We start from the raw sequence: 23,895 nt of genomic DNA, 5'->3' as shown, positions 1-23,895 counted from the left end.
TATATATATTGTGTACACGATTAGATAAGTCATATTGGATTTTGTAACATAAGCTTTCTCTTTATTATTATAATTATATAATTATCCAACTTAAATATTTGGTACTCTCAAATGTTAACAATAAAACTATTTTGAGGCACTCCGCGTATCAGAACAAGGGCGCTTATATAGTTTTTACCGCTTTCAGATCCTCTCTAATTACTACCTAATGTTGCCTTTTCTAGTCGCATTTTTTATAAGGGAAATTACAACCAATATATGCTTAAACTCTACTATAATGGCTTTTGACTTAATACACAGTGAGCAAACCTGTGCTATGAATACATGTTTATAAGAAATATATATATTCAGGTTTTTATAATTATTCTCAAACAAGCCTAAAGCCTTTTTCCCATTTCTCCTTTCACTCATGCTAGATGTGCACTAGAATGTCGAACTTTTATTATACGCTGGACTAGCAAAATACAAGCTTACCTTTCCCGAGGTGGGATCGATTCCAAACTTTTTAATAAATGGTGCAATATTTTCGAGGTCATAAACTACACCTTCGCTTGTACACATCGGATTTTCAAACGGTTGTAATGAAAGAGCGCAGTGGTCGAATGGAAGCCGACGAAATTCGCCTGAACCGCTGGTGCCTGCAACATGATTTCATCCCAAATAAATGATAAATATAAAAACACATATTACCAGTTTTTCCAGTGTCTACATGGGATGCATAGCGTATAATACCAAATAGCTTTTAGGACTATGCATAGTGAAAAGCGGTACATGTAACTCTGTGACATAACGGCGTGTTCACGAAAAAACCTAGTAACTAAACATGTAATCTGATTAGCTGCCCTTCATCTGTATGTTCAGCTGACGGATAAAAAAATGTAACTACCTTAATTATATTTATTATGTAAAACATTTGCAGCGCATAGCATGCGCCGTAACGTTTAGTCGAATCTTCATAAAGATCTTTGGAAACCCTATCTAACTTACCAAAGCACGATATTTTAGTAAATGATTTAAATGAATAAAATATTGTGCTGTCGAAAAAGTGTTAACCATCTTTCTAAAAAGATGGCTTTAAAATCCCAGGTAATATGGGTCTGATTGGCGCTGGTGCCATTTGGATGCTGGAGTAAATGTACGGAGTTATTAGAAAGCCTTTATTTAAGCCTAAAATAGAGCGACTGAAGATGAGTGAAACTGCTGAAAGCTACTACAATAAAGATGCAGATGCTACCTCGGCTCATAGAAAAATTGTGGCGTTTATAAGAGGACACGTTTCAAAGATGGTTCCGTCCTTTTCGTTTTGAAACTTTCTTATAAGAAGCAGTTTTCATCATAGTCGACGAATTATAGAAAAAGTTGATGAAACTATTGCGAAAGCTGAACAAGGCCAATGCATGAGTGCACATGACATTGTCAAAAGACTAAACACCCGCCACCAAATGGTTTAAAACCATTTGTAGAATGCTACTTATAAAAAAAGCTCAATATTTCGATGCCGCACGAATTGACGCAAAAAATTTACTCGATCGCATCTCTATCTGTGGAATATCACAGAAACGTAACAAAGTGGGGTCATTCCTAAAGATCACAATTGATAAAACGCGTCGCATATGACAATAATGTGCAAATAAACAAATTAAAAAGATGCACTCCGTAATCCACAGGAGAGCCTACACTGACGCCAAAGGAGGTAATGTTATGTGATTGGAGAAGAATTTTACACTATAAGCTACTGCCGCCTGGTAGGACGATTGATTCGGACCACAACTGTCAACGACAAACGATATTACAATAAACCATTAAAAAAAATTGCTTAAGAAAACAGTAAAAAAAACAAGTTTCGAAGAAAAGCTTCGTATTTTACCATGACAAGCTAACCAGCCAAAATTGAGAGAACTTAGATGGATAGTTTTTATGCCTTTGCCGTATGGCCCGAATCTTGCACCATCAAATTATCATTTACTTCAACCTCTGAAACTCCCTTAATGATAGTAATTTAGTTTTAAATAATCACAATACATTGACCCTTGAAGACTCTTGAAAAATTTTCTTTAGCAACTCTGCCGGCGTATTTGTACATATAAGGCTGTTTTCCACATCAGAGATGTATATGTATGTAATACCTCAACGTCTACTTAAGAAGCACATTTATGACTATATACTTTTTATTAATTTATTTATTAGACTTTGTTAATATGCTAAGACTCCTAAATTTGTACAATGACAACAACCATAAAATCAAATACGATACAACATTTTATATGTACATCCAGTTTGATAAATTTATGCATATCTAAGACGAGGCAGTTTCTGCGGCATTAACAAATCATTCATTTTGCATTAAATGAAGGCGGAAAACTCATTCACACATCAACAGAAAGCTGTAATAGGCCAGGCCCTCTTTCATAGTTGACCACTTTAGAAGTTCGTCCAATAAGCGTGTTTTCAGAATGGCTTAAATGATTCACTGCTGTCTAAATAATGACAAAATAACCCTGCTCCTGTTTTGTCCATGCTTAATGATGCATAGAAGAATTCAGGCTCACCAAGATCGCACATTATATTAGCACCATTTCAATTCAGAAAACCTTTGCCTTCATAAGGCTGTTTCCCAGATTAGAATTACGTTATTTATTAGTGCTAATATATATATATATATATATATATATATATATATATATAATTTCATACATTTGTTTCATCAGTATGAGATATTCAATAATGTCGTACAAGCACGAAAAGTTTGTCGATATCCAGGCTTCGAGTAAATTTTTACTATGATCATGCAGTTATATGTTAACAAAACTTTTTTTTTTAACAAAATAAAAGATAACGTTTTTTTTCATTTCGTATTGTCGTCATAAGGGACTCAACCACAGGTTTGAGAATGCAAAAATATCACTATTCTTCAAAAAATAGTGTAAAGTTTTCCAATACAGCCTAAGTTGAAAGTTTAGCTGAAATTTTGATCTTTACATTTTTCAGATGGCGATTCTTGAATCACTCTTCCATTTCTTCAGTTTGCTCAACTTCCTCCTCTTCTTCCTGCTCCATATCTAGCCCACCTTCCTCTTCTTCTCCTGGTTCTTCACCATTTACGTCATCACGACCGTTGTTCGTATAACTATGGCCATTGATTTTGCGCTTCTTTGTTGCGGAGATGCATTGATCATTGTCATTGCCTGCCTTGTCTGCCTCTTTCTTAGTCTTTTTGCCTTGTTTCTTGTTCAATTGAAAATGCTCCCCAGGAAAGAATTGCCGGTATACTCCATTCAATCGTCGCTTTACCTTTGAAGGCATGTTTTTATTAGACAGATCCTTGAACATAGCCCTAAGAAGGGAACTATGGGAAGGCATGGGATCTTCAAGTTCTGCCTCTTGGCATTTTTTGCTAATGAGCCGCATAAGGTCGAGGAACTCGACGTACAAATTAGTTGTAAATGCCAGTTCTTCTCTGCGTTCTAATAGTCCACTAATCGCAGCTGCCAGCTTCTTCATCGATTTCTTCAGACGTTTTTTTTCAATGTTTGCTGGATTACAGAGTTTTAACGCCGCCACTAGAAGGCCCATTAGCTGAACACGTTTATCGCGCTTCTGTACGCAGCAATCCACTAGTACGGTTTCAATGACGTCGACCATGACTAGGCAGTGCTCGTTAAAAACCTCAACAAACCGGACAAATACTGGAGGTGCAACAGGCGTCATTTGTTGCTCAATATAGGTTTGAATTAAGTCACGGTAAATACCGAAGTACCACTCTTCGTCATCATTCCGTATTTTAACACATTTAACAACAAACGGCAACAAACTGTTTAGTGCAACTCTCAATTCAGGTTCGTAAACAGTACGAATTTTTTCAGCAATCAGCGTACCGAACTCCTTTATTTCGTCTACGCTTGCCTCGTCCGTACAAAGTGTGCCCATTTTCAAAGAGCTAACATCTCGAAGTGTCTCTGCGATGTGCGAGACGATTGGCCGATGGACGTTTTTAGCGCGCTTTGAGGTAGCGAAGACTAGAAGAGTTCTGCAGATAAGAATGATATGCGACAGAGATACATTATTGCTCTTAACATAAGAATCGAGGATGTGAAGACATTTCATCTCAAAATGCAACGCTTGCAACTCTTTCTTCTTACTCTCTTTTTTGTTTGCAGATGAAAGGGATCTAAAACGCGCCCCGAAAGCTGCTGATATGGCTTTATCAAGTTTCATCATTTCCTCGTCTGTAGCTTCCACTTCAGATTCGCTGTCGTCGCTGCCAGCAACGCCTAATACTGTCGACAGCTGGTTTCGAAGGATTACATCCCCGAAATCAATTTCAGATCCACTTTCGTTTTCTTTTTCCTCAGCCGCATTGCGATTTGTTTCAGCTTCGTGGTCTTCTTTTTCTTCAGAGTCGTCGTCGTCGTCGTAATCATCCAAATCTTCCTCACCGCTCGTTAGCTCCTCTAGCTTCGTTAGATCTTCAAGTTCTTCATTGCCTTTAAATACGCCCAGTAAGATAGCCAGTGAATCAGTGGTGATGTCCTTATGCAAAAGAGCCAACGCGGCCATAATCATCGATCGGAAATGATTATTTTCGACAGAAAGCGCAGCTACGAGAGCCTCCATAACCAGGTCAATCCATTCTACCTCGTCAGCTTCTTGTGGACCATTTAAGAACGCCTTAGCCGAAGACATCAGGTCATCAAGAACAGTGACATCCTGTTGAATATCGAGCGCGTAAGACAATGAAAGGTAACCCACGAGAATTCGAAATGCAACGCAAGTATCTGCTTCTTTGTTGCACTTGTTTAGTTTCAACATGAGTTTGTTCGCTGAACGAAGTTTTTTCTCATGTCGAAAGGACGCGTGTCGGTTGTCCATATTGAGGTAGATATGGAGGACAGCAGCAATATTGTCGGCCGCCTCAGCAAGCGAGTTTGTCTTGCCTGAAGGTGCCAATGCTTTGAGGAGTGCTTGAATATTTGGCTTTTTGCTGATTCGAGCATCGCCGGAGAAATAGGTCACAGAAATGTACTCGCATATATGGCGCTTGAAATCCGGTTGATTAAGCATGTTAGCCATATGCGTGAGATTAGCCAGCTGTTCCATGATAATTATGTCGAATTTTAAATGACCTTCGTCTGGCTGGTGTTCGCCATTGATTCCTTGCAAACCAGCAAGGCGTTTCTGCAATTTTTTCGAATACCATCGAACGACATCAGGCTGCGCTTTTTGAAGAGTCTTTGCTACCAGAGAGCTCTTTGTCATGTGATCGAAACGGTACCCTTTCGAGTGGCTAAGTACAAAACGAAGTATATCCTTAGCCTTTTTGTCAGCAAGTCCCTCAAGTGTGGTTACGAGCGATCTAGCTTGAGCATACAAAGGACTTCCAGTTTTAACAAGAGGATACACTAGCTGATCAACATAGGTTTCTTTCATGAGAAAGTCCAGCGAATCAAATTGGACGAAGGCACTCTTCAGCATATGTAGAAGCAGAAAATGCTTCTCAGCCGTTGGCGCAGTTGAAAGCTGGCCCACCACAGTCGACCAAAATTCATCCAATTGGTCATTGTTAGACGCCTCTTCCACCATAATGGGAACCACGGGGTGTATTTGTGGTAGTTGTGAAGTGCTTTTCTGCAACACTGAGCACATTGTATCCTGTTGAAGCAGCTTCTTTGAAGTCACTTCCCCAGCAAGAGCAGGGCAATGCTGCCGAACTAGTATCATCAGATAGACATCTAACGGCTTTAAATCTTCTGAGTTCCCTGTCAAGCGCCGTTGTATCACTGGCCACGCCACTTGTTCAAACTTATCCTTGTCTATAGAGAGTACGAGTTCCGCAAACAGATGACACACAATAGATTCGAGAAATTCTTTCTCCCCCATCGAAAGCATATCATCCGTGCACTCTGCCAATAACGGAGCTACACGGCGCGCACGGATCAACGCACCCCAAGCGAGAAGACGACCAATAAATATCTGCGCTTTGTCCTCTTTTGTCTGAAGACAAAGCCACTTATTCATAGATTCGATAATTTCTTCCGGAGTGTAATGAACTCTTCGAAGGAGTTCGGTAAGCGCAGCGGAATAGCCGATTCGAGCGCACTTATTCGATGACGCCAATCCACGGAGAAGGCGTTTTAAGGTGTACTGTCGCCTATCTCCAACATTGACCTTCAATTTCTCGGCCTCAACGTGGCGATCTTCTCGGGTACCGTCCCCGCCACTGGAGTGTTCGAATACCAGCTCTACTATGCAAGCGACTGCTTCAAGTCGTACTCTGGAGTCGAATTCGGCCAATAGAGAAAACTGGTCCAAGAAGCTGACTGGATTAGTCTGTCTACCACCCGGAACGTCTAAAAACAGAACCACAAAAACACAATGACACAACGCGCTTAGTAGACGGTACTCTAGCGAGACTCTACCACCCGATCAAACAGTACTCGACGAACGCTACTTCTGATATTGCAGTCACGCTACTTCATCGTCACTACCATATACTGCCATTGTGCCTGGGTGAATCTGAAGATCCGCAGTAGGCCAGACAAATCTGCCGGTAGCTTGCGACGCCGCACAGGCCCAACAGCACTGGATAGCTCATTGCAGGCGACAACTTGACTCAACTGCCAATCGAGACGTTGAAGGTTCAGGCAGGACATTATTCTTTTATAGAAGACGCAGGCATGTTTGTATGACATTCTTTGTAGGAGAAAGTGACGAATAGGTTCCCATTTCAAGATCGCCCCGCTTGTAGAATACGACTTAAAACGGTTCACGATCGAGACGGCTTCTTTCCTTTCGATCGAGTTTTGTTTGATAATTATCGTGTATCCTAATAATGGTAATTATTATAAGCATGAAAATAACAAATGGGTCTCAATACAGCTGGAGGTTCTATATTACTATAAACATAATGATATTCATTAGTGTATTCAAACTTACCAGCCTTTTTACCACCGTAAAGGGTTGACCACTCTGTTGTCGTGAGATACCTGAAAGGAAAAACGATTATAGTTTTTAGAGACTATTCAACTAAATATTCAAGCTAGACAATTACACAAAGCTATTATCTTAATCTTGGTAGTCAACACAGTTATTTGTTTTATGAGATCTATGCTAGACGTTAATAACCGTACCTGATTTACTACACAGTACTTAATGTTGGATGTTACAGATGGTAAATGTGGCCATTTCTGGTACATAATAAAATGGAAAAAGTATAATAAAATATTATTAATGTTTATTATTGGCAAGAAAGTATACATTTTCGTGCCAGAAGCACGTTGAGCTTGAGTCGTGTGGATCAATAGATCAAATCAAATGAAATAATAAATAAATATTCTTTCATCAATGACCATTATCACCTCACACATGTATTTCCGAGTCGATCTATTTTGTATACTTGTACTAGGTAAGGGAGGATGTGGGTGTAACAACACCCGTACACGCATTTACGAACATTTTAATTGCCTTCTAAAGAAACAATCACAACTAAAACGTCGCGAAAAGACTGATGTCGCTGCTTAATACGTACATTTTGTCTTTTTGATGCTGTTTTTTTCCCATCTTGGCTTATTAATGTGTAACGACTTTAATCTATTGGAAAATCTCAAACCGCACTTCGCACTGAACCGCAGCACAGGCCACCTAGAGTATTCTACGTCTCTAGATGAACCAATTCGGTCTATTGTCATAGAGGAACGAATGTATTTAATCCACACTTAAAGCCGAATCTGCACATGTAAAACCTATCTCACCACGTGCAGCTCAATTGGCGCTGACACCGCGAATCTGGCCGTCTGCGCAACGCCTCACAAACCGCACAACATACAACGACCGCTAATAACAACAGTTTCTTTTGAGTACCAAGCACTCACGCACAGCAGCTAAAGGACGACAGACGAACGCTGCCATTACCTGTTTCTTGCACCACTCACTGGCGGACGACGCCTTACGATAACATTTGAGTGTGTTAGGGACTTCCCGCGCAAATATTTGAAATGCTCTCAAGCATATTTCCTCAGTGTAGGCACAATTAGATCTGCATTAAAATACGTTGGCGACTGCAATTTGTCTGAACATCGTAATAATATGTATTTATACGATCATCTAACTACATTTTAAGGTAGGCTAATTCGGGTCAGGCACCTGCCGCAAGTAACACTGCATAAAGATAAATAATATTTCTATCTGTAACCGTTTTGCAGCTCCGAAAATCTGCTTACGTGTATAATGCATTGCGTTTTGCGGCTTTTTTGAGTCGAAATTTCTCCGATTACATTACCTAATTAAAACCATCCAAAAAATATTTTAAACTGAATTACCATTAACGACCTAAAATATTAGAATCGATTCGATGTAAGCCGAAACAATATCACAAAGCAGGCTGTAGTCGTATCTGTCAGTACGGCTATTATTATTAGATGGTAACATAAGGTCTGCCCGCATCTACATGTAATGACGGAAAACTTAACCTATACATACATACATGAAATGTCTTTTTATTGTAATTCCACACAGGAAGTTTTACTTGCCGACGCTAGCATTTTAAATTACGAAAGCAACAAAAGCTATAAAGGGTTTTCATTAAGTCAGTTATAGCACGATTGTGGAGAGCAATAGAAATGTTTGCTTATCGCTTGTTTTTTTTTTAATTCTTAGTTTACCAGTGGTTAAATGTTAGAAGGTTATCCCTTTCTCCTACAGTCTCTGGTCATTATATATGTGAGGCTAATGATTCCGCTTCAGTCACAAAACTTTCTCTGGAACTTAGCCTGGGAACTTTCTCTGGAACTGTACGGCACTGCAAATATTCATTAGTGATTTTCTATCAGTTTAAAAGCTGCCGAAACATCGTTTCTAGGGGGAGGCATGTACTAAAAAACTTCGTATCCAAAAGTACTCTTTCAAAATGACGTGGTGATGAGATGAGGCCATCTCCCTTAGAGGCGGAGTCTTAATTAAACGTAAAACATATCTCCTTGGTTGCATCTACGGCGGGAAATCGATGCCGCAGGTGCACTTCTTCTTCGTCTGAGATACGCATCTTTGAAGTTTAAATTTAAGATAAATTTTGTGAGCTGGACAAAGCGGTAGCTATAGACCGATGATACTGAACAGCAAGCAAACGACTCTCCAACAGTATATTCTGATATCTGAGCACAGAAAAAACGGAGTGAGCGGAGCGTTTTCCGAACAACCTAAAGCTTTTTCATGATTGTTCTTATGTCCTGGTTCTGATGTTATGTTAAAGTACTGTGGATGCGCAGATCGAAATATCTATAATTTGCTTTCGGATAGGCTAAACTTGTGCTCTAGTAACTATTCGATAGCAGGATATGAGCATATTATTCATAAAGGATTCTGAACCTTATCATTAGAGATCTTCCCACAAGAGTGCGTCTGTAGGCGTTTATCGTAGCCATAGATGGGGTGAGAACAGCCAACATAGCAAATACAGATGTACTAAACTAAGCTATCTAGGACAGCATTAATTTTTCATGCTTCGTGTTTTCGAGGAAAAGTGAACTGTATGTTCCTGCTCAGCTGGCTTTCTATAGCAATCGTTACGGTAGTATCGTGGAGTACTAAAATATTGGTTATAACCCGTACCATCACGTCGACTCCGGTGGACCTTAGCAGCCAGCATTCTTGTACTTGAACAGTTTGTATGTTCATATTCTCCCACTATTTAATTAAATACACCATATTTTTAAATGTCAATACGAATATTTAATTTCAACTTCGTTTGAACATAGTGACTCTCTTTAGAAGCTGCGACCTAAAAAAAATTATAATAAAGTATAAATAAAAAAAGTCTACCATCGCTGAACGCGCAACTTTAATTCACGAATTTGATAATTGTCGTTAATAAAACATAAACTGGAATTACATTTTCACTTTTGTTTTAGCGGGCCGTTTACGTTTTAACCTGACGTAGCGTATTTGACATTAAACATAAACAAAGCGCCTTTAGAAACCAGTACGTATTATATACATTTTTTATTGTCTTTATTGCCTTGTGCCTTATTTACAAAACAATTTATTTAAAAAAGTAAGTACTGCGTTTTTCACCTTTTAGTCTAATTTTGGAGGCTTAGGCAAATCGATCACACTGATAAAATAACAGAAGCAGTTTCTACTATACGCTACTACATACATGGATAGCAAGTTTTCATGTCGCAAGAAGTCCTGTTCTTTCAGAGCGTAATTTCTATACGTAATTTCTGTTGAGAAGTACGGTTCACTGCTGCTGTACTGAAAGAGACCTTAATGCTTAGGGCAGAGAGGAGGCAGCTTGCCCGGTGAGACATGCCGTCCATTTATTTAGGACACCCTCTCCGAAGCCACAATATAAAGCAGTAAGAGGCAGATAAGTTCTGCCACCGCCTCCTCTCCAGCCATAAACTGCTGCAAGAGACAGCCGGTTGAGCCCCCCGTCCTCCTAAGCAGATGTAGTGCGTAGAACGTGTTGTGTGGAGCCACATGATACAGGGTGCCGGCGACCATCACCGACTTTTCAACCAGAAATTTAAGGCTCAGTCAGAAGATCTCTATCGTTGCAATATATCATAGAGTTATAGCAGTCTCAAGACAATCAACTGCCTGCTAGTTATCTGACATTAGAGCTTCATTGCTTATTAAAACCGTATTTTTCGTGTCAATATTCTACGCGGCTGCAAGATGCATCTTCAACCCCGCAAGGTCCTTGAGTTACCTTTGGTCCTATTCACCATTGTGTGGCTAGCTATCTCCGCAGAATCCGGCTCCTCTTCCGGAGTCAGTAACACCGCAGGATCAGTAAGTGTAAATTCACTCATCTGCTCTCTGTACCCGTGCTACCGTGGCTTTCCCGTGCAGACACCCGTGTTTGCCCCGTACCCACAACATACACATGGTTCACATCATTTGGTAAGTTCGACCCAACAGTAGGGATTCAATAGACTCAGTGGCGGCGGCAGGTAGGCGGGCTGTCTGGCCGGAACAAATCCATTTACTCACTAACGGATGCAACGGAAAAGACATTTTCCTCACATGACTGCACATTTTCGGCTGAAGTAAGACACGACTATGTGGAGTTACTTCTGCTGATGAATTCAGTAATCGGCTGCGGTAGGCTGTAGAGAGAGGCTATTGTACCGTTAAATGCCATTCCGACTGAGATAACGAGAGGAGCAATCCGATTTGTTTGTTGTCGAACTGAACGGCGTTGACAATGACGATGGGCTGCCCTTTGTTTGAAGCTTAGGTAGAGCATTGCTTGGATGGTCTGGCTCGATATTGCCAAAATAAAACTGCTTTGTATCTGACAACAGTGTCACCTTACAGAATACTGATACATGCGTGCAATTCAAATTTACTTATTAAAGAAAAGCATCTGCGCCATATATATGTATATATATGTAGAACTTACATTACCTGGCGTGGATTTGAGATAAAACTATTTTTAACTTGAAGCTATCCCGCAATAGATGACTGTATATTGGAATATGAAAGAGCAGATAGTATTATACTAGTCGCAATCATTTGTCAGCAAATTACGATGATCTTTTACTTTCTAGTCTAGACTGTCAGCGTTAATTGAACTGGATTGATGTATCGAGTATTGTGAAATCCCTCTTTGTCGTTTGCGTTTTTAGCAGGCCTGAAGATGTAGGCTAGCTAGGGCTAAATAGGCTACGCACCCACACCCTATTTATACCACCACAATATTATAAACGCTCACGCTTGTTCTCATAAGTCACCTTGTTAATTTTAAAAACGAAAGACATCGTTTCGCTTCAGCAGAAAGACAATGGGGGATACATCAGTTTTCCATCAAAGTTCAATCTGCCGATTTCTTTGTTATCCCTACCTATCTTTTCTGATGTAAATAAGTACATGTATTTAATGAATACTTGAGATAGTTGTAGGTTATATTAATACTCTACCTTTTTCTTTCTAATATTTGTGTAATATGCGCAAACTATAAAAAATATTCTAATACCTCAATATTCTGGCACGCAATAATCTATCAAACGCTGAATTATTTCTGTTTAGTCAACTTAGTCAGAACCAATTTTAATTTTTCTTTATCTGAAAGCTTAAAAATATTTCTTACATTTACACATTTTTTTCCATTCAGAAATATTCAAGTCTAAACACCCTCGGCTGTACAACGAATGGTTGATCCATAAACAATAAATGAAAGTTTCTGTGCAAATGACTTTCTCTATTCAAATAATTCACGGTGTGACCATGCTGATTGTGCTTTGTCGTGGCTTGAAATTTCGCAGAACTTAATGCATAACCTCACAACCTCAAATTTGTCCAGATGGTTTATTTTGAAGTACATTGAGGTTTTGCCAAATAAATGTTTTCCGGTAACTTAATGTTGTCCTCGATGACAAAACAAATTAACTTCCATCATAGGCTTAGTGAGAACTACAAAGCCCTTGTAAGAAGGATCTAGTTCCTTCAGTGCCCTTGTGTACTACCAAGGGCTTATGCATGGCAAGTAAACTCCTATAATAGAAGACTTCATGTGACTAATATTGTGGTCGATCGAATACCACTGCCGGAGGGACATATTGGCTTGCAAAAGTTCTTTTTGTAGACGATAAATAAAAACGGCTCTTGGTAAATCTTCAGAGATAGTTAATATCGGATGACGAGCTTACGTAGTATCGTTAACGTGTGCCTCTAAAAATAACATCTGCCAGCCCTCATCCAAGAGTATTGTCGCAATAAGGAACCGTGTTGAAACTAATGTTGTGCAGAATCATCACAAGGGCATGTAATATTAGATAATTAACGCCTGAGTCGAATGTTGAATATCTGCCGCAAAGAAGCACCGCTTCTTTTACATCCAATAATTTTCCCTGTCGAAATTGTTGCTATGGGCTTACATTGTGCAAACAACCTACGAATCAATAATATTGCCAATGCATGTTATGATTCAAATTTAAATTAACTCCAATGATGCTAGCATTCACTGCATATCTCTAAACTAGTTTACTATTTAAGAGACTATACGTTTCTAGTCACCTACTTTGTTTACACTTGTAAACCCATTAGATAACTGCAACTAATAGTTATGGGCAGAGGAATTTCGGAAACAGTACATGCTTTATAAATTCCCTCCTGACCGAACATTGCCCGCGAAGATCAAATCTGTATAGGCAAAAGCTTAATCCTAATATATATTCTTAAAGAGAAATAAAAGTTTCCTCAGTTTAGTAGCATTTGCTCCCATTTATAGCCTATTATATCGTAAACTGCGCAACCTAAGCTATAAAAGAAACTTGTCAAGATATTTAAATAGCAAAGCAGCTAGGTATACAAATAAAACATGTGTAGATGAAAAAGTATCTGTATGTGCATTGCTCCATCCGCAACGATCAACAATTTATGTGGCGTCATTCTTGTAAATCCTACCGATAAGGAAATAACCATATTATATGTGATATATGTTGATCGAAAGTAACAGATCGATGAGACGATATGAAGAGCTGAGGACGTTTGGAACATATTTAGTCCATTTAAAACTATGCATATGAGTTTTGAGTCCTTCGTATCCTACTAGCGACAGTAAATTTCAGCATTTATTTTCTAGCATCTAACTCTAGTGTAACAGCAAACAATCATATCCAAAGATCTTATCGATTTTGTATATTGCAGGAGGCATAAAGAAGAAGGGCTTATCATAAACGAGAACCACACTTACGAAAATATTGAGTTGAGTATAATTAGATCTATATTATAGTAAAAAATCGTTTCTTATCACAAGACAACACCAGGATAACAATTTTTACTATAATACTTTCTTTAAATATACGAATTGTATTCGTTGTGCCGTTGGAGGGGCTTAGAGCAGCGATCCTTGGTGTTTTTCAACAAGTTAGATTTAGGGGTAGAAGGAGACGACAGTCATATTGATAATACTGCTTTAGTAGTCTACCTATCGTGACTGGCGTCAATCACTTATGAGAGAATAATATTCCCCATAGGGGTCATTACTTATTGTACTTTGTAAAAGTTTATTTTTCTATAGTAACTGACTCTGGATGGACGGTTTTGCTTTTTGCCACTTGTCACGGATTAGCTCAATCCTGTTTGCTCGGCTACAGTACCCTCACGGCAAATTTTAGCTTCTGTTTACTCCGTAGCATCGTTTAATGAGGCCCCCCGAACGGGATGAATTAATTTATTATGGTAAACATTTTTGACTCCGATAGTGGCCCTAGTCTGTATCCAACCTACCTTCAGTTTATTACAATTATTATTATCAATGCTATTATTATTATTATATAACGTATATGTAACGATCCTTGTGGCTGGCCGCATAGGAGTCATTTTATTTAAAAAGGGAGAGGGACAAATGACACAATTGACAAGTACTATAGGCATACACATCTACTTGCATCACTTATTGCATGTTTGTGACGAAAATTACATTGCATGTTAATGGTAAGGGTCGACAAACCTTCGTTTGAAGAAAATCGGACCAAAATGCCCAAGTTTATTTGAAATAAAATATTGAGCTAATTCACTTGCCATTCAAAATATCGCAGTATGATATGGGCTATCAATTTAATTTATTACTTGCACCAGGCTTGCTTCTAAATACACTGAAAGTGAAGTATTTTTGGTCAGGGACAAGATTCTTCATTTCAGTGATGTAGTGGAAACCATACCTCTAAAGCAATTAAATAATACTTTAACTTTATGTTTGAACAACTTTTTTGATACAGGGCATCGACTAACAGAGACGATTGTAGGAACAAACAAATAGAAAATATTACGAAACAGTTGTTAAGTGGTGCATTTATAATAGATTTTTTTTTCTTTGATGTTAAATTCGTTAACTAAATGTTACATGAATGAGATCAAAGCAAACTTACTTATCATTTTCACGTTTCAGAAACCGGATTTAACTATCACTCATCATGTAAACTTCGTAATAAACCAGGGTAACAAGCATGTCGGCACCATCGTATTAGGTCTCTACGGACGTGTAGCACCTAGAACGGTACGCAATTTCGTCGAAATAGCTTCAGGTCGGCAACCTAAGAAATACGAAGGAACAGCCTTCCACAGGGTTATTCAAAAGTTCATGTTACAAGGTTTGTTGCCAAGTTTTACTCATACATGGTAGAAACAGCTCTTGATAGTTGTTATTTTATTCGAGCTAAGCTACCGTAACCTAGTTCCACTATATCCTGGTACGAGGTTTATACATTTATCGAGTTCTTTCAGAACCTGTTGATACAGACATGCATAAATAAACATCTGTAAAACTAGATAGTTCTCACTTAAAGCTAAGTAAACTATAATATATATATATATATATATATATATATATTGGATTGTGTTTCCGTTTCCATTGAGAAATGCATGTTTGCATTTTCTTTTTGTGATGCATTTGTGTAGCTCGTGCGGGGGAAACCATATTTCAAGTTAGGAAAAAGCAAGAGACAAGTCTTCAAAACATATCTTGACATCTTGATTATTGGTGCTTTGCTTTCCATATGTGCTTCCATTAGTGTCAAAGAAGACTGTTCTGATGCGACTTTGTGCTTTCAAAGTGTGCCAATGTTCAGAAGACAACGGTCTTGCGGTCATTGACCGGTTCCTGCCGTGATAAAAGACGTACGTTTGCCTACGTAGTCCTTTCGACGCTACGTCTTGAAAGTTACTGCGCACATTTGTAAACAATGTTACAACATAATGCTACATCCATTCCTAGCGGACTTTTGTTCAACCCAACCTCTTAATTACGCTTAAGGTAGCCAGGTGACTGGACCTAGATATGCTATTTCAATTCATTAAATTGCGATGTACGATAATTGATATATATGCAAATTAATGTTATGACGTAATCTTGTCTACAACACCATTCTATGCTATAGAATCTGTATGGCTCAATCGCCTCGGAACGTGACGCGCATCGTCAGAGCACACTGCTTTGAACGATAACAAAGAAATTCGGCTTTTTATCTCCCCATAAGAAAAAAAGGCCAAAAGTTATAGGTTGGTACGTGCTAACCCGATTTGGAGGTGTCACCTGCGGTTTTTGACAGCGCCAGTAATAGTATCATATTAACACGTAGCTAAATTAAAATTCACACACAATAAAAAACACTTGTAAGTGTTTTGCCACATTATTAAGTAACCATTGTACTACTATAGTTGATCACATCACTATGATGATTTCTACGCAGTAGCTATCTATTTCAAGCTGTGTTTCGTCGCTTGTTTTTTTACTATTATGTTTCGTAAGCACATTGGCTAAATATCGTTACACTAAATGGTGCGCTGCTTTTAGGGGGAGACGTCGACCACAAAAATGGACTGGGCTCATGGTCTATTTACGGGCCCCAATTTGAAGACGAGAATTTCATTCTTAAGCACACCGAGCCTTACGTCCTTTCAATGGCGAACGCAGGCAAGGTAAGGAAAATTGCTGTTATTATATTTAAAGGTTCAACTATTTCAATTGATCTTATTCGCCTTATCTAATTATTTCCTAAAAGTGTATCTATCTACCGGTTACGGGACGGCCTGTAGCAAAGCTAAATGTTTTATTTTACGATTGTAATCGGGAAAGGCTGGTTGTAGTTGGTATCTATTATATTTGCTATTTCTGCAGGACACAAATGGGTCTCAGTTTTTCATCACCACAGCACCTACGCCGTGGCTCGATGGAAAGCACGTCGTATTTGGCAAGGTAAATAAAAAAACGTACAGTTATTAGCAACGTACATTTCCTAATTTTGCCATGAACTACGCAAATAGTAAGTTAAGTAAAACGGATAATCGGCTATTAGTTGGATCAACTGTCCTATCCTTCCTGCACAACCTACCAGTATCAGTCTTTTCTTGACTTTTTATATCTTTATTTCATTTACCGATTTGTCGGCAGGTCCTTGAGGGCACTGCGATCGTAAAACAGATCGAGCAGACGAAGACAGATCACAACGACGCTCCTGTCGTTCCCGTATACATCGTAAGCTCAACGGTTCAAGAACTCCTACCACTTTCCTCGTAATCTGGCCTGTAAGCAACATGTGATCACCCTCACAGCCACTTTAGCCACGAGCTGCATTAGAAACTTCATCAGCAATCATCCGCGCCTCAAATCACTACACTGATCACATATAGCCATAGACCATTAGAGCTCATAAAAAATTATCATTTTGCGATTTTTCCTTCATATATATCTATCTATCTATCGCATTCATTCAAAATCTTTGGGAGCATTACCTGTTCATGCTCAAAGCAATATTTGGTCATTCCAAGGGGTCATTTAACCAAGTTACTAGGAGCTTAGGAAGGAATGTTATAGAACATCCTAATATAGCATTGCCTTATTAAAAGCTAAAAGTTATAATTGTTGTTCTGAAAAGTGACATATGATGCATAGCAAACATACATTAGCAAAATATTTCTTTGTAGCATGAAGTGACGAAACGTTCTTGTCAGAAGTTAAATTTGTCTATATCATTGCACATAGATGTGTCACAGTCGTTTAAAAGTGGAGCCAACCCCGCTTGAGTATTCCACATGCTAAATTTTTACAAGCTACAATGAGTCTGAGAAAGTTTATACTTTCTTGGTAATATATATTTTGGGTCTGTTCGTTCGCGTGAGGCTATAACACCCACGTGCGGTGTAGGAATTATTTTTTTGGAGGTGCCCGAAACGTTACCTCCCTCGAAGTTGGGCCTATACTGTATCTGCGTCGTACCACGCCACCGAGATGCAGTGACCTTAGTCGAACACAAATGACTATTCAAAGATAACTAAAATTGTCTCCACTAACCGCGAGAACATATAACAAACATTGTACATCATTGTTTATTTTTTCGACGATATAACGCATTTTGTTATCCATCATTCACATGACACCTCATTTTACAATTTTTTTACTTTCATCATATATATTTTTATTTCGTCACATCAAAACCTCTAACTATCATTCTTCAATATTCTTGCTTCGAAACTTATATTTGGTCGTATGTACGTCAAAGCTGCTTAATAAAACAGTTGAAATCTTATGGACAATGGGACTGAGATGGCTCATTTCACCATGATTGGCGGGTAGAAGTCAATTAAGACAAAGAAGAAGGACCTTAACTAAACCATTATGCTCATATTCATGAGCTTTTATCGTAATTCGCCCAATTAGACAGACATTTCGTACAAAAAAAAAAGCGATATTATTACGTTTAATAAAAAAAAAAAAAAAAAAACACTCCGGATCTATATCAAATGAGATTTTAATACATAAGCCGCGCCGCGTCACATCGCGCGTTGCTATTGTACGTTTTCGAGTAGAATCACTGCGCATGATGGAGCAGGGTAATGTAGGAGTGTATTTCTTCCTCAAACACCTACAACCTCTAATCTTCCAATTTGCAATCCTCTTAACTAAAATTGTAGTCGGTAGTATTGTTCTAACCAATAATTAAATAAAACAAATGCATCAGCCCATGATTTGTGGAAGTATAGGTTCGACAGCCCTCTGATGGTGCCGTGGCGCCTTTTAACTAGCGTTTCAGATATTCGGAATCCCTGAATCAAACTGATCGCAGCATAGCAAGGTTAATGAATAGATTACGATCTATTGAAAGCTGACATTATGGCTGCATTAATATAAACAATAAATTAGCATTCTACTGATGTATAAGCCTGAATGTCCTTTGCGATTCTTTAAGATCAAATAATTACTGTGGTTTTATATAATTAGATTTTTAAAAAGAAGCAGTTTTGACTTTGCGGTCTCATGTCTATTTCAGATTTACTGTTTCACGCCCTATGCTCCAAGCATAGTATCTGGATTTTCCAAGAATCCACGAAATGCTTTGAGAAAGTCACCTGCGTCACTATCGCTGATAAGACGCGCGTCGAAAGATACCGTGACAGTCATAATGGTGTCGACCGTTCGGTTCGCAGTAAACACCTGGCGGCTACCTCCGACAGCCATGATAGCCGCCTGTAAGTTCGATTAATAAACAAGTGCTGATCAAAACACTTGTCTGACGAGAAGAGCTGAAGTCTCAATATATTACGTTTTATTTTTTCAAGCACATACTTTTCTGCGTAGTAAAGTCAGTCGTACAAACCTGAGGTGGATTGATAACGGCCGTAAATTCCCTGATGCCAAACATTCCGAGATTGCTTACGCTAAACGAGCCACCTTCAAATTCATTCGGCTTCAGCTTGTTTTCGCGTGCTCGTCCGGCCAACTCTCTAATGGAAGCAGCAATATCCCCGATCATCCTAGCGTCAGCGTCCGTTACAATTGGAGTAATTAATCTAGAATGATAAATTAGCGGAGAGATATTGTCCAATCCAATTTTAATCTGGCCGCTTTCATTGTTCGACTTATATCATTTCTAGTAAAAGTCGCTTGATAAGTTTCTTAACTGTGTGTAATAATATTAATTGATACGGCAAAATAAATGTGTTTGTAAATGAAACAGATATTTGCCTTTTTAGTGATTCTTTACCTCATACACGCGCTCCTATATACATACGTAGATTAGAATTCTATTTCGTCTATTCGCATCGTTTTAGCATATTAAGACATCGCTAACCCATTTTCCGTTGCAACGGCGACAGAGATATCAACTTTATCAAGTTGTATAGCATCTCCAGCTGCAGCGTCCCATACGACATTCATCTGTGGAACCTTCTTCAGGGCGAGCGCGACTGCTTTTACTACGAAATCGTTGACAGACACCTTTTGCAAAGACAAAAAACCATTGGCGATAAGCTATAATGAATTCAAATAATAGTCTGTCATTTCTCGATTTGCTCCTTTTTCGCATTCGACTTATGTCGTCATACATAGCTGGCATGCAGTAAGTGCTCATACTACAATTTGCAATTGCTGATCAGCTGCATAGAGACGCTAAATAGGTTTGATTCTAGAGCTGGAGGAAAGACGACTGACTATTTTCCCATCGAGTCTGTCACCGGTAAGAAGTATACTAATGCCTGATGAACTCGAAATTTATAGACGCATTATGGTAAAGGCAGTGCTACCAATTGCGCTAAAAATTTCAGTTTATACAACAAACAGTATTAAATTAATTACGATAGGCCGGTAAACTTTTGTATTTGTACGTCACTTGCTTTGGTGCCCTCCTGAGCGAGGCGTTTCCTCGTATTTAGTACAGATGCGACCGAAACGTCAACAGACGTATAACTGTGGGGAATGGTTGATTTGGACAATGACAAACGTTTGGCTATTGCGCGTCGCATGCTGCTTAATTCGATGTCGCGGAAAGGTGGAACCGCTGGAGGATCGATTCCTGCGCTTGGACCTCCACGGGCTTGTACAGCAGGAGATGAAGCGGATCTAGACAACTGCGACACACCGCCTAAACGTCATAGTACATGCAAGATAATTAAACGTCATAACTAGTGAAATATTATATATAGACGTTAGATTTAGCATAAACAATTAATGGGCAGCAGTGTGGGCCTTAAAGCCCAGCCACTGAGCTTTCTCAATGGCAAATCCGTTTGTTTATGTCAATCGCTATCAGATAGATTAGTCGAATAAGTTTCCGGGTAGCCGCATGTCTTCCTTGTATCTAATATGGTGTTACTTTTACATTAAAGCTTAAATAGCATAGATAATTGATAATAATAAAAAATAACTCGATTGTGTATGTGTTATATTATTTATGTCTATTTATGTGTCTACCTAGAGACTTATCTTTGTTCAATCGAACAAAAACATTTTTCCATATGTGACAAAAACATTTCCAACGATCATACCTATGGGGTCAGTATGGGAAATGTTAATTTTCCATAAAAAACACTAAAGCCACTTTTGCAAAGTCAACACAATGTTTAAAGTGATTGTTTTCACCACTTTCGATGAAACGAAGAACATCGCCTTTCAGCAAAATATTTTTCGGTCCACTAGCAGGCACCTAGAACCAAGCAGACATTAACACATGGACATTACACGAGCGGTGCCATTGATAAACCAGATATTTCACTACAAAATGCCCTGTATTAGTGAGCGCGTACACATTTGGTTTAACATATAGCGATCCAATAGACGAAAACGGAGCTCAAACCTTACGCTAAACCCTTAAAAAAATGATAAAATAATGTCGCAAAAGAACTACCGTCTTAATGGAGCTGTTGATCTGATTTGTACTTTTGCAGAAAGGACTAACGGCTCTAATGATATCAATGGTAAACTTTCTACTGCATTGTTTCTTACTTAAAGACAAGCACAGCAATATTTCCATACATTGGTCTAAGCCAATAAGTGAGCCATAGCAATACGCGCCCATTTTTTTTTACCGGAGTAGACGATAAAAATACCTGAAATGCATCAAGGCCGTGCTGATGTAGTAATAATTTAACGGCGGGACCAAGAAGATGTAATTTAGTTCTCATTGTCCCACTGGCCGTACTTGAAGTCGCAGGTACAACAGCTGGGCTTCCTTTCGGAGCAGACGGGGCTGCTGCTGGGGCTGCAACCGTTTCAACAGGAATATTCACGTCCTTCCAATCTTCTCCCTCTTCAACCATTATGCCTATGAAGATGACAAAACGAAAAATACGCCACATAGAAATGGTACGTTACGTTTACCTAGCTTAGCGGTAGAATACTCCCATTAAATTTCTTAATAAATCCGACGTAAACTAGATATCCACAGAAATATGCGATCATTCATCGACTGATCTCTCGAGTTTGCCCTATGATCATTAGTGGTTAAGGTTGTACCTATTAGAGTGTTGATTGGGATGCTCTTGTCGCCGCTGGGTTCAATGATTTTCGCCAATGTCCCAGCTTCTTCCACCTACGGAATATGAATTATTGTAAATAAACGTAACAGCATGATAGGCATGTTCCAAAAAAGGAAACTAATCGGAAGTAACAACAGACGCTTAATGAAAATTCGATATTAGTATAAAGAACATGTTTGTCGTGAAATACTAAAAAGGTATGAGAGCTATGAATTTTTCATGACGGTTCCCATTTTTCCTAGATGATGACCTCAAAGGCAACAACGGCCTTGTCTGTTTGGATTTCACAGAGAACATCTCCGGGCTGAATAGGATCTCCTTCCTGCTTTAGCCAACGCACGATAACGCCTATAAGAGAAGACATATTCAAGAACTTTTTTAACGCTTTTCTGAGTCTTAGAAAATATCACGCATGTTAAAGTCAATTTAAAAGCTATACTTTGAGCCTAGGTCCTAGGTGTCCTTGAATTCTATCAGACTATAATCGGTCCTACAAACAACGTTTCTTAAAAAATGCGAGTAATTCACATGAAGAAGAGATCCATATTAAATATTGGGTTCCTTGATGTTATATAGTTTCATAAAGGCTGTTTTCCTAATATTCGCCATCATCGTCGTCCTCTAATACGTTCATTTACACAGAAGCCGATCGTTCATTTCTAGCGGAAAATCATTGCCAAAGGTATAATTTTAATGGATAAATAATCGTAGTCGGGTCGTTTGGTATTTCATGCCTCGTGCGCCAGTGGTCTGTTTCTATTTGTTTAAACCAGTGTTTCCTAACCGTTCAAATAACGCTTTCAAGCGATTTCATTGTAGTAAGAGTAGGATACACTCACTAAACAGAGTCAAAGTCGCCTTCTACTATTCTCGCAACAACAACATCACAATAATGTCAAAAATCCATTTTAATAGAAAAGTTGCCGCTAAATGCATTAAAAAGGTGTATTTTTTCACGGTCGATAGATGGTTTGAGACTTGGTACATTCCGATTCATTCGCAATACCTATAGTTCTTGAATAGTTATTCGACGTTTTCTTATCCAGAAGACATTAATCAAAATATTATGTAATTAATATTGTAATAGAAAACAAAGAGCGCGAATCTGTGTTTGCGCGGTATCCGCGTCTGAAATCTCGAGCTAAAATCATCCATCTATTTTATCATTTCTATTGTTTGTACGTGTGTTCTGTCATTTCTATGTGTTGTTGAGATCGGAAAGCTAACAGGTACAATAAGAAAGATCGCTGTTTTTAGATCTTGAACGGCACGTGTAAAATTGGTATTAATTTGGCGTAAATTGACTAGAACGGCCAGATCGACTAAAGTGGGTTTTACATCGACCAGCAGAATTTATTTATTTTAAAATGCAACAACTCAAATATAGCTAAATTGTAAAAGAAGAATTTATGCCGCTAAGCGATTTTATTTGTAGACTTTTATAATGGTATTATGTATAATAACGGTCTTATGCCTCTGTACGCAATTCCCAGCAGTTTCTGTTTTCTCACTGTCTGACAACGACAAGGAAGCTAGTATTTTAATTGTCATACCATGACGGTACAGTATGATGTTCCACCATGTGTAAGTTATGAAGAAACTATACGGTCAGCAATAAGTTCCTAGAACGAATCGAACGCCGGAGTCGACCGTTAGATATGGTTTCTTTTCAGCTGATAGAAGTAGTGTAGAATAGCAGAGTGCTTAAACAGATAGTAGCGAACTAACCTTCGGTCATCGTGGGCGATAGAGAGGGCATTCGTAGATGGATTCCATCGATGCCGAATACCGCGAGAGATTCGTGGAAACTACGAAAGAGTCCCCGGTTAGTCGAAGGTCCATAGCGGCTTAGAACTCGAGCTCCTTGGACTCCCGCGCGTATCGCGAACCCAAGCATTGTTGACATTGGGCTCCTTCGGCAACTCACGAGGGAAAGAGCAGTGTACGAGACAAGTGGTGGTGCCAACTAAGATGGTGGATGTCGTAGAAACCGCGGGAACGTTTAAACTCCTAAGCTTATTAGAGCTTGGTAGAAGTATTCCCCGAACTTGAACCGTATGGAGGCTGGCTAGGAATAATAAGCCTAGGAACTAGAATAATAAGCTTAATCTTAGACTTAAATAATCACCATAAGATCATTGC

General features: G+C 38.8%; 3 protein-coding genes across 8 annotated transcripts in view; 1 reads left to right on the top strand and 2 right to left on the bottom strand.

Moving 5' to 3' along the window:
* The window catches only part of LOC111263051 (RING-type E3 ubiquitin-protein ligase PPIL2), a 14,521-nt gene extending 6,621 nt beyond the window's left edge, over positions 1-7,900 (bottom strand). The window contains exons 1-4 of one of the 4 annotated variants that reach the window (XM_022837801.2): positions 7,526-7,900; positions 6,934-6,983; positions 2,980-6,347; positions 509-638 (exon numbers count right to left, since the gene is read on the bottom strand). In XM_022837801.2, coding sequence (XP_022693536.1) covers positions 3,004-6,347; positions 6,934-6,983; positions 7,526-7,557 — 3,426 coding nt within the window. In that variant the 5' untranslated portion in view covers positions 7,558-7,900 and the 3' untranslated portion in view covers positions 509-638; positions 2,980-3,003. Of the gene's footprint in view, positions 1-474; positions 639-2,979; positions 6,348-6,933; positions 6,984-7,525 lie in introns of those variants that run through there. The other 3 variants (XM_022837802.2, XM_086969425.1, XM_022837803.2) reach the window with 3 other exon arrangements.
* A 1,838-nt stretch (positions 7,901-9,738) lies between these two features.
* Positions 9,739-18,911, top strand: LOC111263042 (uncharacterized). 3 transcript variants are annotated; one of them, XM_022837775.2, is made up of 6 exons: positions 9,740-10,902; positions 14,894-15,095; positions 16,298-16,422; positions 16,622-16,699; positions 16,895-17,028; positions 18,771-18,911. In XM_022837775.2, the coding sequence occupies exons 1-5, from the start codon at positions 10,675-10,677 to the stop codon at positions 17,018-17,020; spliced, it is 759 nt and encodes a 252-aa protein (XP_022693510.1). In that variant the 5' UTR covers positions 9,740-10,674; the 3' UTR covers positions 17,021-17,028; positions 18,771-18,911. The 3 variants fall into 3 exon arrangements, with proteins under 3 accessions (XP_022693511.1, XP_022693510.1, XP_022693512.1); XM_022837777.2 differs by having other exon boundaries at positions 9,741-10,791; XM_022837776.2 differs by lacking the exon at positions 16,622-16,699 and having other exon boundaries at positions 9,739-10,902.
* LOC111263040 (pyruvate dehydrogenase protein X component) lies at positions 17,812-23,704 on the bottom strand. The gene is made up of 9 exons (XM_022837773.2): positions 23,482-23,704; positions 22,004-22,101; positions 21,731-21,806; positions 21,325-21,539; positions 20,858-20,921; positions 20,113-20,360; positions 19,572-19,717; positions 19,098-19,290; positions 17,812-18,967 (listed from the first exon to the last, which is right to left on the bottom strand). The coding sequence occupies exons 1-9, from the start codon at positions 23,657-23,659 to the stop codon at positions 18,788-18,790; spliced, it is 1,398 nt and encodes a 465-aa protein (XP_022693508.1). The 5' UTR covers positions 23,660-23,704; the 3' UTR covers positions 17,812-18,787.
* Positions 23,705-23,895: the final 191 nt, after the last annotated feature.

Source organism: Varroa jacobsoni, unplaced genomic scaffold (assembly GCF_002532875.2).
Source record: "Varroa jacobsoni isolate VJ856 unplaced genomic scaffold, vjacob_1.0 scaffold_727, whole genome shotgun sequence".
NCBI classification, from domain to species: Eukaryota; Metazoa; Arthropoda; class Arachnida; order Mesostigmata; family Varroidae; genus Varroa; species Varroa jacobsoni.
This window is presented reverse-complemented; position numbering and strand designations above follow the sequence as displayed.